Source organism: Rhinatrema bivittatum, chromosome 2, assembly GCF_901001135.1.
Source record: "Rhinatrema bivittatum chromosome 2, aRhiBiv1.1, whole genome shotgun sequence".
NCBI classification, from domain to species: Eukaryota; Metazoa; Chordata; class Amphibia; order Gymnophiona; family Rhinatrematidae; genus Rhinatrema; species Rhinatrema bivittatum.
Window position 1 is genome coordinate 161,381,927 of NC_042616.1, and position 16,291 is coordinate 161,398,217.

The window sequence follows — 16,291 nt, forward strand, 5'->3', positions numbered from 1 at the left end:
CACACTTCAGAAGAAAAGCCTTTTATTTAAGGCTAATAACTAGGTCATAATAAATAATGCAACATAGTAATGTAGCAACAGATGTTTCTCATGTGCCTATTCCAGTTATAAACATACAATGATGCCAGCTTACACTTCTGCTTGCATAGAACAGAAGAAATGTATTTGGCAATTCTGTAAAATTTAAAAGTTTCAAAATCATAGAATAATATATTCTATGAAACTTGTTTCATTCTATGTATTTAAATTAGCCATGGCAATACAGTACCATCTATTTTTTCCTGGTTCTGTTTCTGATTTGTCAAATAGCTAAGCCACTACCATACACACTGACACAGGAAAGGAACTTATAATTTATATCTTGTTCCAATGTTACTTCACCGGCAACTTTTCACCCCCTTTGTGCAAGCGGTTTAGCTGGAATCAGACTTTAGAAAAAAATGTGACTTTCAAATTCTTTCAGTATAGTAAATGACCTTAGTTACTTTACAAATCCAGATATAATTTCAGCTAATGGTTATTTAAATAATAAACCATGCCATAAAACCAGAGGGAAGCAAAATATGGTGTTATAAAAAAAAAACTAACCCTAAATTTTAAAGGGATATTTGATATCTAGAGGCTGATTATGAAATTTTATGTCCATGAATATGACAGCGAACCAACTCAGACTGAGTGAGAAAAGTAATTTTGAAAGCCAGACATGACTTTCTATATATATCCTTCAAAGAAGAGACCACTGTTGAAACAGACTCATATATAAAACAAATAAAAATTCAATGAACTTCAATAAACACCAAGGAAGTGTTCGTAACCTTTATTTACAATTTAATAATGACAGTTTATAACTTCATCCATTAAACCGTGGGAGCTAAACCATATGTTGGCCAGTGAGATGAAAATTCTCTCTCTCATTTCAGTATTTTTGACAATAGATTCTTAGTATTTCAGTTCAATGAAGGAGGTCGATCAGTGGCCCATAGTAGCTCTACATAGGGCCATTTGGTCTGCAGACATCTTTTGACTGGAGTGTCATCTGTTTGTAGCATGGGATCTTCAAAGCCCATAACCGCTGTTCCTTCAACATACATGACCTGCCAAAATAAAGTCATAAGCTTTCATCTATATAATGAATTCCATTATTGTGAAATCCTAAAAGATAAGCAAATATACATTAAAAAAATTCAACATGGTAGCCTAGCTTTTTCCCATTGAATAGAAACTTACTTATGAATTACTGTCAGAAGTAGACACTAAAACATATGCTTTCATATCAGGATTCTTTATCATATGCTATGTGATTAAGTATGCCATTAAGAGGAAATTTAACATGATATTTTATGACCATGTTCTTGACCAACATAACCTACTAACTCAACATAACACAGAATTTAAGTAGAAAAGAACATAAGAACATAAGAAATTGCCATGCTGGGTCAGACCAAGGGTCTATCAAGCCCAGCATCCTGTTTCCAACAGAGGCCAAACCAGGCCACAAGAACCTGGCAATTACCCAAACACTAAGAAGATCCCATGCTACTGATGCAATTAATACACCAACTTAAACATATAAGGGAATATTTGTTTGGTGGTAATCTTGTACGGAGGTACAAGAAGAGGTACGGAAGAGATAGTTTTTCTAAGGTCATCCAGCGATCAGCTAGAATCAACAATTTAACCAGCGCAGAAAATAAGGCGCTGAAAGAAATTCGAGACAACCAGCAAATAGTAGTAAAACCAGCTGACAAGGGGGGCTCTATTGTGATACAAAATAGAAAGCAATACGTCACAGAAGTAGAGCGTCAACTTAATGACAATGAATTTTATCAATTACTGGCGGAGGACCCAACTAAGTACATTAAAAAGAAGATAGATCTTACAGTAGAGCAGGCATTAAAAGCTAACTGGATTACAGAGAAGGAGGCCCGTTTCCTAACAGTCAAATATCCCACCTGTCCAGTTTTCTACACTGTACCGAAGATTCATAAATCACTCGAGTCCCCACCAGGACGTCCAATAGTGTCTTCAAAAGGGTCGCTCCTTGAACCACTTTCTCAATTCGTGGATAGGTCATTGCGTGGGTTCATCCCACAGATAACTTCATACATACGGGATTCTGCACATCTAATGACTATTCTACAAGACCTATTTCCGGACCCAAAATCGACATATTTGGTCACCATAGACGTTACGGCATTGTACACCAGCATACCTCAAAGTGAGGCCATTGAGGTCATTACAGCGAAATTGACATCAACCAGTGTACGACGGAGAACTCCTGTAGCCTTCATCCAGGAACTTGCCAGCATTGCGCTACAAGAGAACTATTTTATGTTCATAGGGAAATATTATAAACAGATTAAAGGTACAGCCATGGGGGCCACAATGGCCCCTGATCTAGCTAATCTATACATGTCAGCATTTGAGGAGAAGTGGCTGTATCGGAATAGTTATGAAGATCATATAAAATTATGGAAAAGATTTATAGATGACATTTTTGTCATCTGGCAAGGAGAAGAAGAGGAACTTCAACACTTTATCCAGTTAAACAGCTGTAATCCACATCTGCATTTCACAAGCCAGCATCACAAGAACAGTATACCGTTTTTAGACATTCAAGTTATGCTTACAGAAGAAGGGTTTCACTTTACCATATATCGAAAACCAACAGACAGAAATACACTGTTGCATTACTCATCGTTTCATCCGAATTATCTTAGAAACAATTTACCAATAGGGCAATTCCTCCGATTGAGGAGGTTGTGCTCCACAATTACAGAATTTAAGACACAAGCGGAAGACATGACTAAAATATTTTTGCAGAGAGGATACCCAGCAGCAGTCATAAAAAAAGCATACAAACGAGCCAGATGGGCCAATAGAGAGTTGCTCCTCCAACCAAAAACCAACACCGAGAATGAGAAATTGATCTGTGTGTTACCACATACACCTCAAACATACATGTTAAAAAAGAGCATCTTAAAATATTGGTCCATCTTACAAGTTCATCCGAACTTCAAAGATAAACCCACATTTGCCCTCACTAAAGCTCAAAATCTAAAGGACTTGATAGTTCATTCTAATTTACTTCCTGAAACTATCCAAATGCAGGACACACGAAGAGGTCAAGAAACATGTGGTAAATGCAGTGCATGCCAGTTCATGCATGAAGGCACAGAGTTAAACATCCCGGGACGGAGGAAATACATCTACAGAGGTTTTTATACGTGTGCATCAACAAAAGTGGTATATGCACTGTGGTGCACCTGCCACAAGGTATACATTGGCAAGACAATGCGTAAGGTCAAGAATAGGATCCAAGAACATGTCAGCCGATTAAGACATAAGACTGAAGGGGCACCTTTAACTGACCACTGGCAACAAATGGGACATTCACCCGAAGAGTTTAAAGTGGCGGTGCTTTTTCAATTACAGGAACATCCGAGGGGTGGTGACCTTAATACAAAATTAATACAGATGGAACAGAAGTTCATATATACATGGGACACTGTGGCTCCGAAAGGACTTAATCGAGAAATTGATTGGACAGTGTATTGGTGACATCACATCTAAAAATCACATAGCCACCGTCATCAGTGAATAAGGAAGATTGCACCATAAAAAAGGATCTCATCATAATCAGTGGGCCAGGAGGATTTAACCATCAAAATGGAGGAATGCATCATTAGCAACTATCACTTCATGAGAAGAGAGAGGTTGTCTGTTTATGATGAATAATAAATTTGAATAACATAGTTTTTTAGGATTATAATTAAATCAAAGACAGGGGGCAGTAGTTTCCCATTAGGTTAGCAAAAAGTTGAAGCAGTTCAGTAGTAGATTAAAATAGGTTTTAAAATATCATAACACGTCAAAAAAGTTCACAGTTTTATATAACATCCATCGGAGAGGTTGAGCACTGTGCCAAGGAGGTACACCATCAAGAACGTCAACAAAACATAGAATTGATCAATGGATGCGGCAATCCGCTTCGCCTAAAATCATCCTCAGATATCATTAGCAATGTTCAGGAACATCATTTAAAAATATAAAATCCTACTAGAACCTAAAGATTAGGATCCTAACATTTATTGTAAAATGGAGATCATTGGGTGAATTGGGTTCATACACATACGGACCTAGCGGACTTTCAGTCCTCCAACAGGTCCGACATGCAAATACATTGCACAGTGGCTAACCAAGATAGGAATAATTATAAATGGCTCGATCAAGAATCATATATCACATAAGCGATAATGGGTTTTATTCTATTAAGGAGGAGCTGTGAAGGGAATATATAGCGCATAGCTAATCTACAGAAAGGCGCGGCTCCGAGCCCTGCCCGGGAAACGCCCACTGCCAATCAACGACGCCTTAAAAGAAAAAATAAAAACAGTATTAGCGGACGTGGTGCGGACAAGTTCCCCACCAGGTCCGCCTGACACGAGTAAGAAACATGTTGTTAATCAGATGCAGTCCTCCATCAGGTCCGCTAATGCCGAAAATATAAAATCATGAAAAACTATTAAAAACAACACGATTTTGTACAATTATATACAGGAATACCATTTTTCAGATTGTAAGAATGTTTTATTGACCAACACTGGATACATTTAGAGTTCAGGACTGTATATCTGAGCCAGTAAAGAATCAATCAGCTTTATTGTACACACCTGAGATTGCCTCGGTTTGGCTGAGAGTAGGAGGTAGTCTCCCTAGGTAGGCTTATAAAAACAGCTAGAATAGACTAGACGCCCAGGCAAACACAGAAGGCGTCGCACGTCAGACAGAAGAAGCTTTGAATAAGTAAGTTTTTAATGAAAAGGTGGGTGAAAATTTGAGTGTTATTAACGGATGTGAAACAAGGCTCTTAGAGTATTGTGTCTAAATTAATATCTTTGTATATTGAAGGTTAACTGCATGCTGTGAACCCTATATAGGACACAGCACATTCTCCCATAGTCCCTGAAGCAGGCACACAGTGCCGAAACATGGCCCGTGTCGGACATGCAGCTCCGTACCCATGAAACACCACAAAAGGCGACGACCTTGATAAGTATGAAATAAAAACAATAGTGGGTCGGAAAAGCAGCAGGGGAGAAGGGATTTTAAGAAAAATTGAAAAATTATACAAAAAAAGCATTTTGAGAGACATTGTTTAATTCAATAAAAGAATAATAGACGGAGGTCAAAGAGAGGATAACTGCAAATCGGTTACCCTCATTGAAAAACCTCCGTACAAGATTACCACCAAACAAATATTCCCTTATATGTTTAAGTTGGTGTATTGTTGAAAAGGGAAAGAGGTTGGTTAGTGACTGATGCAATTAATGGCAGTGGCTATTCCCTAAGTAAACTTGATTAATAGCCGTAAATGGACTTCTCCTCCAAGAACTTATCCAAACCTTTTTTGAACCCAGCTACACTAACTGCACTAACCACATCCTCTGGCAATAAATTCCAGAGCTTTATTGTGCGTTGAGTGTGTCAGGTACAGCTTTAACTGGCCACTGGACATGAATTGGATATATTATAAAGCATGAGCAAAGCAACCACATGCCATAATGAATACTGTGCTTTATCCTGGCAAGGATCTCTAAAGTAAAGATGACAAGACTGTCAGGCAGTCAGAACATACAATTTCCTTCACTGCATTATCAACCACTCCTTTGGTGTTTAGCTAACAAATAAAAGGAAAAGTAGTGACATATAAGGCAGGAACCTGTTCAATTTTTAAGCAAAAGCATCCAGTTCTAAATTACTAAGGCTGTGGAACAAGCTTTCCAGGAGTACTTTTTACAAGAAAGAATCAAAGCAGACAGAGAAAAATATTACACATTTTAATTTGTTTTAAAGAAACTCTTGCAAAGATTTCTGTTAGAACAGTATTACCGTATTTTTTGCTCCATAAGACGCACCTGACCACAAGACGCACCTAGGATTTAGAGGAGGAAAATAAGAAAAAAAAATTCTGTCCCCATGACGGGCTCTGTACGGAGCTCCCTCCTGGTGGCCTGGTATGCTTTTCATTAATTTCAGCTGTCAAAAACTGATAATCAGTTCTGAAAATCCACATTGATTCATATGCAAGAAACATTTTATCATAAATCACTGAACTATACCATGAACTAAAAAAGAAAAGGTTTGTATCATGTGTCCTCTATCCCAGGCAGTATATTACCCTCATGATTTTCTAATATATCTAAACAAATAAGAAGGAAATGGCTTGTACTAACCATAAACCTTGATGCCATATATCGTCTTCTGCTGGCAGAGCTTGAGCTCCCTGCCTGTCTGCTGTTCCCAGGGTGCTTCTTACAGCGAAGCTCGGCGTGGCGCAGGTCAAACATCAGCTGTTTGAACCGCATGTGCTACGGAGGCCCCTCCAGTTCAAACAGCTCCCTGCCGGTCTGCTGTTCCCGGGGTGCCGCCGACCTTTGCAGTAAGATGCACCCCACGACAGTCTTGTACAGGATGTGTACAGGATGGTGATCCTGCCAGTCTTGTACAGGATGATGTACCTATGATCCCACCACATGCTGAAATGCTCCTGCTAGTGTTGTAGCTTGCAAACTTTTTCAGCATCTTGAGATCACACTTACCTTTCAAACTGGTTTAGAACTACAATGCCTTCTTGGAGCACTGGTGTGTAAAGACTGCTGGTCCCATCAGTTTTGCTCTGGTGCCTACGCTGTGTCTTGTATTTTTATAACTTAGAATTATAGAAACAGAGAATACAATAGCATAGGCCTAACCATAGCTCTAACCAGTCAGATTGTCCTTGGAGCCCCCTAGCCAGTCAGATTTTCAGGATGACCACAATGAATATGTATGATAAATGTACATATGCTGGAGACCCAGCATATGCGAATTTATCTCAATCATATCCATTGTAGATATTTTGAAAACCCAACTGGACAATGGGTCCCAAGGACAGGTTTGAGAAGCCCCAAGATACCAGATGACTGCAAAACCAATCCACTGTCATTTTCCTTTTCTATGTATTACTGCAGACTCCATCACTTCTCTAGTTTTACCTTCACTCCCCCACTTATCTTAGCTGCTTTTTTTTTTTTTTTTTTTAATTCTAATACTGTTTCACCTCCACAACTGGAAAGTTATTTCATGCATTCACCAATCTGTCATTTGATGCCTGAGTCTATCCTCTATAAGCCTCATACAATGATCCCTTCATTCAATAACTTCCTTCCCACTGAAAAATGCATGCTTCTTGTGCTATTTTTTGTTTTCCTCTGAAATGTTTGAATGTCAATCATATCTCCCTCTCCCTCCTCTTGTCTTAAGTTATACATATTTTTGTCTTTTTGTCACTGTATGAAGGATACAAACATCTTCTCAGAACTTGAGCATGTTCAGACTACTTCAACTAATAGTACATTCTGACACTCTAATTTCTCAAGACTGTTTGGGTTCTCTACTTCAATACCTCAAGGGTAGGCCCATGTATTAGTCGCTATTGTTCTAATTTTCCATTACTGGTCTAGCTTGGATATTCTGATATCCTTTCAGTGACCCTGAGTTACTTCAATAAAGAAGACTGTACCTCTCAAAATAAGTTTCAATTAGCAGTCTAATCTATGTCAAGGCTTGAGATTTATTCTGTACATCAGTGCTTCTCAATCCAGTCCTCAGAGCACACCTAGGCACTCAGGTTTTCAGGATATCCCTAATGGGATTTCCTGAAAACCTGACTGGTTAGGTTTGTCCTATAGACTCGGTTGAGAAGTTCTGCTCTACATGGATATTGCTGTCTCATATCTGCAAACACTGACAAACTATCAATTTTGAGGTTCTTTGCATTTGAGACTCCATGAGGATTTTATCTTACATTTGTGAATAGAGATAGGAACTGTAATTTATATTTTTGTATCTATATTACTGACATGCTCTCTTATGTCAACAACTGACTTACACTGTTATATGATAATGCTATTCTTCATATTTGATAGTTTTTTCAATATGTGATCTGCAGCAACAATTCATATTTGTATTTTAAATTAAATTATACTAAAACTGTCTTTGAATTTACAAAATATATTTGCATATTGGTAAGTGTTTTCTACATCTCTTCATTTATTAATTCAGTTTTTTATCTTGGGATATTTTGATTCTTTCCATTTCTTTGGAATAATAAGCCTTCTTCCTTTGCTAGTGCTGTACATCAGGCTTAGTGATTAATGAACATCCTGTTGTCAACAGTACTAAAATTATCCAGCCCCAAATGCTTTTTAGAGATACAGCATGATATTTCTTGGAGTGTTCTAGAGAGAACAGACTATTAAGTTGTTTTGTTTGCTGTATAAGTAGTAGAGATAATAAAACCTTATTATAACATTCCTTGCTGAAGAAAGCACTCCTTTTTCTATTTATATAGTAATGGCACAGCTCACTGGTCAAAAAACATATTGAGAGCCATTCAGGAAAACTGGATGAACTGCATAGCAGGATAGACATGCATTATGTCAAAACAAAACACGTAGCAAACTAGAACAAGGATGAACAAGAGTGTTGTCATCCTGTACAGTCTCCACATTTTAAAACACAGTACTTGATTTATTTCTGAGCATATTTTAGTCTGTGTCTAAAGTCAGCATTATGGCTAATACTAGTTGCACTGACTTACTACAAAATAATTAAAAGCTAAGTCAGTATTTTGGGAGGAGAGTTGCTATTTAAAATGGACTTATATTTCATCAGATTTTTTAACCAAAATAAAAAAGAAAATACATTGAGAAAAAACATAAAAAATAAAGTGAAGAAGTAAACTGTGAATGATATATTAATCAACTGAAATAATTCAGATAAAGGGACATCATACATAGTGGAAAGAACAGATCACCTCCTTGGCTGGGTGTCCTCCAGGACAGGTTTGGGAACCCCTGCTCTATATTATGTATGATGTCTCTTTATTTGAATTTCAGTTAGTTAATATAGTATTCACTACTCGTTTCTCCAAATTATACATTTTAACATCTTTTCAAAGTCCTGTAAAAAAATATGGATGATTATCTTTTAAAGCTTTAAAGAAGATAACCTTCCTAACCCCACAGACACACAGTATCTTAGAAGAGAGCCTTGAAAGAAGACTGTCTTTATTGCGTGTGCCTGCTGCAGCAGGCCCGTGGCCAGGCCCTCTTACCCCCAATTTGCATGCTCCAGTGCCTGGCTCTGCTGCTCTTGCAGCCGGTGGCCGCTGCCTCTGACCCCGGGCCACTTCTCGTGCTCCCAACTCCGCAGCGGACGTTCCTGCGCCGCAGGGAGATGCCGCCGTCTCACACCACGCCTCTCCCTAGGCAAGTGCGCATCAGCTGTTCTTTTAAAGGGGCCGTGGCAGGGACCTTACCCGTGGCCCCAGATGATGACGTCACTGGGTTCTGGTATATAAGGCCGGGCCCAGCCGTTTCCTTGTCTCGGCAACAGGTCTCCATGATGGTAGTGTCCTGAGTTGCTTGTTCCTGCGTACCCTCCGAGTTCCTGCTCCTGTGTTAGTCTCTACCTTGCTTGTTCCTTTGACCTACCTCCTGGCTTTGACCACTGCTTTGCTTGACTACACTACTGCTTGTCTCCTGGTATTGACCTCTGCATCGCCTGACTACGCTACTGCCCATCTCCTGGTTTGACCTTAGCCTTGTCTAACCATCCTTTCACTGACTTCTGGTATTGACCCACGCTTTAATTACATGCTACTCTCCTTGCCTGCCACCTGCCCTCTGCCCTGACTTCAGCCTGCTCTACGATGCTCCTCTCATCTCCATTCTGGACTTGGCTTTTCAGGCTTCAGCCTATTCTTAACTCAGGAGTCCCCTGCCTTCCTCTTGTACTTCTTGGCGCCCGAGTCTCCGGGACTTCGCCTCGTCCAGATCAGACTACCACTTCCTACCAGCACTGCTGGCCCCTGGCTGACCTCCTTGTTGTCCCAGAGAAGACTTCGGATGGAGGCCCACCTAAGTCCAGCCGGCCCCGATACCCAAGGGCTCAACCTGCGGGGAACAAGGGCTGGTACTGGCGAAGCTCCAGCCAGCCTCCGTCAGCCAGCTCCACCTGCCGATGGTGGGGACCCGTAGGGCTTGCCCTGTGGGTAGCGCCAACCCCACCTCGGCCCAAGGGTCCACCTCCAGCACAACAGTCTTCAGAAGGCTAGGAAGTGCTAATATTGTTTTCATATCGTAAAAGCATCACTTGAAGTCCCTTTAGAAAATGGTTTGCAATCTCAAGAACTCTGTTGGTTTCCTTAGATGTCAGTATCTTACAATAAAGGATCATTCACTGATGAATTTTATTTATGTTTAGTGTGCAAGCTTAAAATGTGCAAGCTTAAAATGTTATCTCTGTTTTTACATTACCTTGCAGGACAGCAGTACGAGCCATATTCTTTTATTTTTTACCATAGGCATAAACTAAGAAAAACCCTTGGTCCTATCTAATTTATTTAGTTAACATAGAAGCATCTCTTTCCTTTGCCTTTTTATGAATTTGGAATGTATAGGATAGTGGTGGATGAGAAAGGGTGGAAAGTTTAAATCTACAGCCATAGCTGTTCAGTGATATTCGGTACTGCACTCCAGTTTCTCCTTACCTTGAGCCTGTTCATCGCACTCCTCTAGTTTCTCCTCTCTCCTGTTATGGGTGCACTCTCTTCTCCCCTGCTTTTCTCCTTTCCCATCTTTTCCTCCCATCATGCCTCCTATTCTCCCCAGTTCCCTCCCACTCTATGTGCTCCTCAGAGTGCCTTCACTTCTATTTTCTTTAATCTATCATCTCTCCTCTGCAGTTCCACCCCCACCCACCATGTGTATCCTGTCTTCCTCCCTATAAGAGCAGCCACTGCTGATTCTCTCTACTGACAATCAACAATTTCTGCTGAATTGCTTTATTAAGTCAGCATTAAGCAGTTCTGATGTTCTAAACAGAACCAAGTGGCTGGAAGACAGATTAAGATGAAACTGCCAACTGCAGACGGAGGAACCTAGGAGAGAGAGCAGCTGTAATCACTGTGGTGGGAGGGGGCCAGGAGGAGACAGTTGGTATGGTATCTGCAAGGGAAGGGCACTAGGAGACAGCATGATTTACTCCTGGAGGAATTCTGGGCACAAAAACTTAAAATTCAGCAAAATTCTGCATACTTTATATTGGTCAAAATAACAAAATATACATGACAGTCTTTAAGTAATTAATTTAAAATGTAATACAGAAAAAAAGTTATTACTTAAAGATGCAGAATTTTAAATATTTTGAGCAGAATTTCCCTAGTAGTTCATTGTGTGTCTCTTCAACCCTCTCTCCCTACACCCCCTGGTCAGTCTCCTTTCACTTTGCCCTCTCAGGCTTCAACTCTTTTACCCGCCAATATCTCTCCCTTTCTAGGCTCCATCACTTCCACTCTATCTCCACTCCCAGAGTTTGACCCCTCTCTCAGTACTGCTCCTCACACAGGCTCCCTCTGTCCCTATCTCTCTCTTACACACACACACACACACACACACACACACACACACACACACACACGCCCCCTTTCTCTCTAGTCCTCATACACACCCTCCCATACAGGCTCCATCTCTCTCTCTCTCGCACCCTCCCCCCACATACAGGGCCAAATTTTAAAAAGCCCATGCACACAAAAACCGGGGGATACTTGCGTGGCCCTGCCGTGCGTGCATTTTACAAACGGCCTGGCCACACGCTTATTCTCGATATGCGCCTAAGTGCCGGGCTATGTAAAAGGGGTGGGCCGGGGTGGGAGTGGGGCAGGCTGGGGAAGGGGCTGACCGGGATAGCAGCCATTAGGCCCTGTCCCTGGAAAGCGCGTGCCAGCAGCCAGCCGGTGTGCATAACTTACTTCTGCTTATGAGAGCAGGTAAGTTTAAAAACATAAGCTAGGTAGCTAGGGGTTAGGGGTCAGAGAGGAGAGGGGAAAAAGTAGAAAGTATAGTTAGGGGAATAGGAAAGTTTCCTTCCAGTCCGCACGCATGTTATAAAATTGGTGTGTCCATGTGAGTGCGCTGGGAACCGCATGCGCATCAGGGTTTAAAAATCTACCCTACAGGCTCCATCTCTCTCTCTCACACACACACACACACACACACCCACATAGGCTCCCTTTTTCTCTCATGCATACACCCTCACATAGCCTACTTATGCTCTCTCTCACACACTCCTGCACACTAGCTCTCTCTCTCGCTCACCCCCCTACACATAGGCTCCCTCGCTGACACACACACATCCTTTCATACAGGCTCTTTGTCTTACACACAAACACACCCTCACACAGGTTCCCTCTCTCACAAATAAGCTCCCTCACACACACAATCCCTTTTTCACACACACCAGTACCCTATCTCTCATAACTGAACTCACATAAGCTCTCTCTCTCTGGCAGCCACACCTATGCACCCTCACACATGCTCTCTCTCATCCCCCATACTCACATTCTTAAACAGATGTACACAAACACACATATACACACTCACTCTCACTGGGTCTGCTCCATCTTCGCCACGAGTTGAGATGAAGCAGGCTCCGGCGTGCCACGATCAAGCCTACTTCATCTTTGCCGTGAGTGGGATGGTCTCCACTTGTGGCACGCTGAGGCCTGCCAAATTCTGCACAGAATCTTCACAGTTCCAGAGGGGAATTCTGCACTCCTCAGTACTGGAGAATTCCCCCAGGACTAGTGGTTGTAATGTCTTCAGGGAAAGGAATCCTGGAGCAACTGCAGGTTTGGGATGGCTGGGAGAGAGTATGGACTATAATGGCTGAAAGAAGGTTGGGAGAGAGTGACAAGAAGATAAGAGATGCTATACTGGATCAGACCAGAATCCATCTAGCCCAGAATCTTATCTTAGATAGTGGCCAGTTTGTGTCATAAGTACCCAAGGTAAATCCCAGGGACAAGTAATGGCTTTCCCAAGTCTATTCAATAACTGGTTATATACTTTTCATACAGGAACTTGTCCAAATCTCTTAAATCATACCATGCTAGTAGCCTCAAGCACATCCTCTGGCAAAAGATTCCATAGCTTAATTGTGCACAGAGTGAAAAAATATTTTCAATGATTTATTTTAAATCTGCTGATTATTAGTTTCATGGAGCGTCACCCTTACTTTAGGGCAGGGGTAAGCAACGCTGGTCCTTGAGTGTCATAAGCAGTTCTAGTTTCTAGGATATCCACAATGAATATGCAAGGGAGACATTTGTGTGCATTGCTTCTAAGGCCAGATTTTGAGGTGGGCAAGCTGGGTAGTCACCCAGGTGCTATAAGCTGGAGAGTGTCCTGGGGACCACCAGCATAACCCATCCCACAGTGGAGTGGTGAACATCCGTTGGGAGCGGGCATCATCAGGTGGGAAAGGGCACTTTTCATCCTGGGCACCATTTGCCCTGGCTGCCTCTATTGTATTCAAATATATCTCATGTATATTAAACATGGATATCAAAGACCAACTGGTTTATCGACTTGAGGACTGGAGTTGCCCATCTACAAAATCTGATCACCTCACTTGTTGCTCCCTATTCTATATCATTAATGAATATCATTAAACAGCTCAGGTCCCAGTACAGATCCCTGGGGAACTCCACTATTGGCATTTCTCCATTTTGAAAACTGATTCTTTATTTCCTATCTTTTAACCAGTTACTAATGCACACAATAGAACACTGCCTCCTATCCCATGACTTTTTAATTTCCTGAGGGGTGTATCCCGATACAATTTATCAAATGCTTTCTGAAAATCCAAATACGCTATATCAACTGGCTTACCTTTTTCTACATGCTTATTTATACCTTCAGAATAATCTAATAGATTGGTAAAGAAAGACTTCCCTTTGCTGAAACCATGCTAACCCTTCCCTATTAAGTCATATCTATCTATATGGCCAGTAATTTTGGTTTTAATAGTTTCTACCATTTTGCCAAGCATTGATGTAAAACTCACCATTCTATAGTTTCCTGGACCACTCCTGAAGTCATTTTTAAAAACTGGTGTTACACTGGCCACCCTCAAGTCCAGCAACAACTGAAAAGGACAGGAAGTGAGCAGGGGTGGCACCTGGATTTGCAGAAGGATTCAGAATAATAGTAGTGGCTTCAGGGCAAATGGGGAAAAAATCATGGCAAGGGTATCTGACAGATAGGAGCAGCTGCAAGTTGCTATCTGTTATTGATCACGCCGCCAAGGGGGCGGAGTTAGCAATCTGCTGTGGATCATGCTGCGAGGAGGGTGGAGTTAGTGATCTGTTATTGATCACCTCCTCCAGAGGGGAGGAGATAGCAATGTAATACTCCATAGGCGGGGTCAATGATCTGTTGTGGGTTGGCTCCCACAGTGTAGCAGTCTGTATGATACCGCTCTAGTAGTGTAAGGAATAAACACTTAGTGGAAAATGGTGAATCCCTGTGCAGATGACAGCACCCCCAGGAGGATATCCTGAGAGGAACCACCGGCTAGGCTGGAGTATGGAGACAAACACAGATAGTTCTTTATTAGACATGAAGTAGAACCACCAGAGGTAGCAGTAGTGAGTTGATGAGCCCGGCAGGGCTGAAGTCCCTCAGATACTGGAACTGCAATCTCTGGGTTGCTGAGCTGTAGAGAGAGACTATAGGTAGTGAGTAGACAGGGTATGCTGGATACATAACCAGTAGTAGATGATACACTCACAATTGTAGATAACTGTAATGGCCTCTATGCAACAGAGAGTCTTCAGTATGTTCAGGAACAGGAGCCGTAGGCGAGTACTGGTTCCTATATGCAGTCTGGAATAAGAACTCACAATATCTGTGTATGAGATGGCTTCTGGAATAGAAGAAAGTCTTTGGAGAGTTTTAGGAACATAGGCCCTCGTGGAGCGAGTCCCGGTTCCTATCTGCAATAGTAATGTACCAGATATAGGTATGCGATAGCTTCTGAGATAGAAGAGAGTCTGAGAAGGTTTTTAGGAACATGGGCCCTCGTGGAGCGAGTACCGGTTCCTATCTGCAATATGCAATAGTAACTCACGATCTCCGTACCTGCGATAGCGTCTTAGACAGAAGGGAGTCTTCAGATATTAGGAACATAGGCCCTTGTGGAGCGAGTACCGGATCCTATCTGTAATAGAACTCACAGTGTCCACGTCTGCGATCGCTTCCAGGCAGTAAGGAGTCTTCTGAGCATTCAGGGACGTAGGCCCTCGAGGAGTGAGTACTGGATCCCGTCTAGCAATCTAAAATTAAGAAGAGAGAGCGGGGCACCCGAGGAGCAGGTACCCCTTGGTAAGTTTGTGGAGGCAGAGCAGCAGAGAAGTTTCCTCCTTGCTAACTCGATTTGAAGTAGCAAACAGACCTTTTAAGTTGGAAGCGGATGACGTCACTACGGGGGGACGCCCCTGAGGTTCGCGCCCATGCTGGTACAAACTCTGGAGCGCACGCCCTTACGTCATCAGAAACATGACGGATCTGCAGCGTCAGGCAGCCCGGAGATTCCAGGGAGAAGCGGCGAGGAGAAGCCGTGGCAACATCGGTCCGTCAGACCCGAAGGGAGTCATCACAAAGGTAGAGAGGGTGGAGCGAGTGCGAGAACAGGCACAAACAAAACACTATCTTTATTTTGCAGTTCTCTTTCACTATTTATTTTATTTTATTACTTATATCATTGTTTAGTATCTTACTTTTACATGTATAATTCATATAGGATCGCCATCCTCAGAATGAAGAAAGATTTCTTCGCTAAGAAAATCCACCATTTCATCTTCGATTCGAAAGCCCTCTTCGCATATGTCTCTGCGCTCACCAAATCATCTCCCCCCATCATTCCGGATGATTTAGCACTCAACAAAGCCACAGAACTTGCAAAATACTTTGAGAAAAAAAATCACCAACCTAGCCGCCTCGCTCTCCACTCCCTTTGCAACGCCTCCTCTCGCCCTCCCCTCCTCGCCGCAACAAAATTCAATGCTTTTGGACCAACATCTTCTCTGGAGATACAAAGTATCCTCAAAAAACTGAAACCAGCTTCGCATCCTTCAGACCCAATACCACCCAACCTTCTTTTCAACATCCCAAACACCATTTCAAAGCCAATCTCGGAAATCATTAACCTCTCCTTAATTCAAGGCCTAGTGCCAGACCAACTAAAGCTCGCCATTCTCAAACCTATTCTAAAAAAACCTAACTTGTCTCCTACGGACCCAGCCAACTTCCGCCCAATAGCTAACCTTCCCATAATTGCAAAAATCATGGAAAAAATAGTTAACAAACAGCTCTCAGAATACCTCGAGGAACATAACATTCTC

The 16,291-nt window shown here is 41.9% G+C and overlaps 1 protein-coding gene across 1 annotated transcript in view; it reads right to left on the bottom strand.

The window, feature by feature from the left end:
* Positions 1-801: 801 nt before the first annotated feature.
* Positions 802-16,291, bottom strand: part of MINDY3 (MINDY lysine 48 deubiquitinase 3) — a 696,716-nt gene continuing 681,226 nt past the window's right edge. Inside the window, exon 15 of the mRNA XM_029588822.1 lies at positions 802-1,094. Within this exon, the coding sequence (XP_029444682.1) occupies positions 948-1,094 (147 nt within the window). The 3' untranslated portion in view covers positions 802-947. The remainder of the gene's footprint in view (positions 1,095-16,291) is intronic.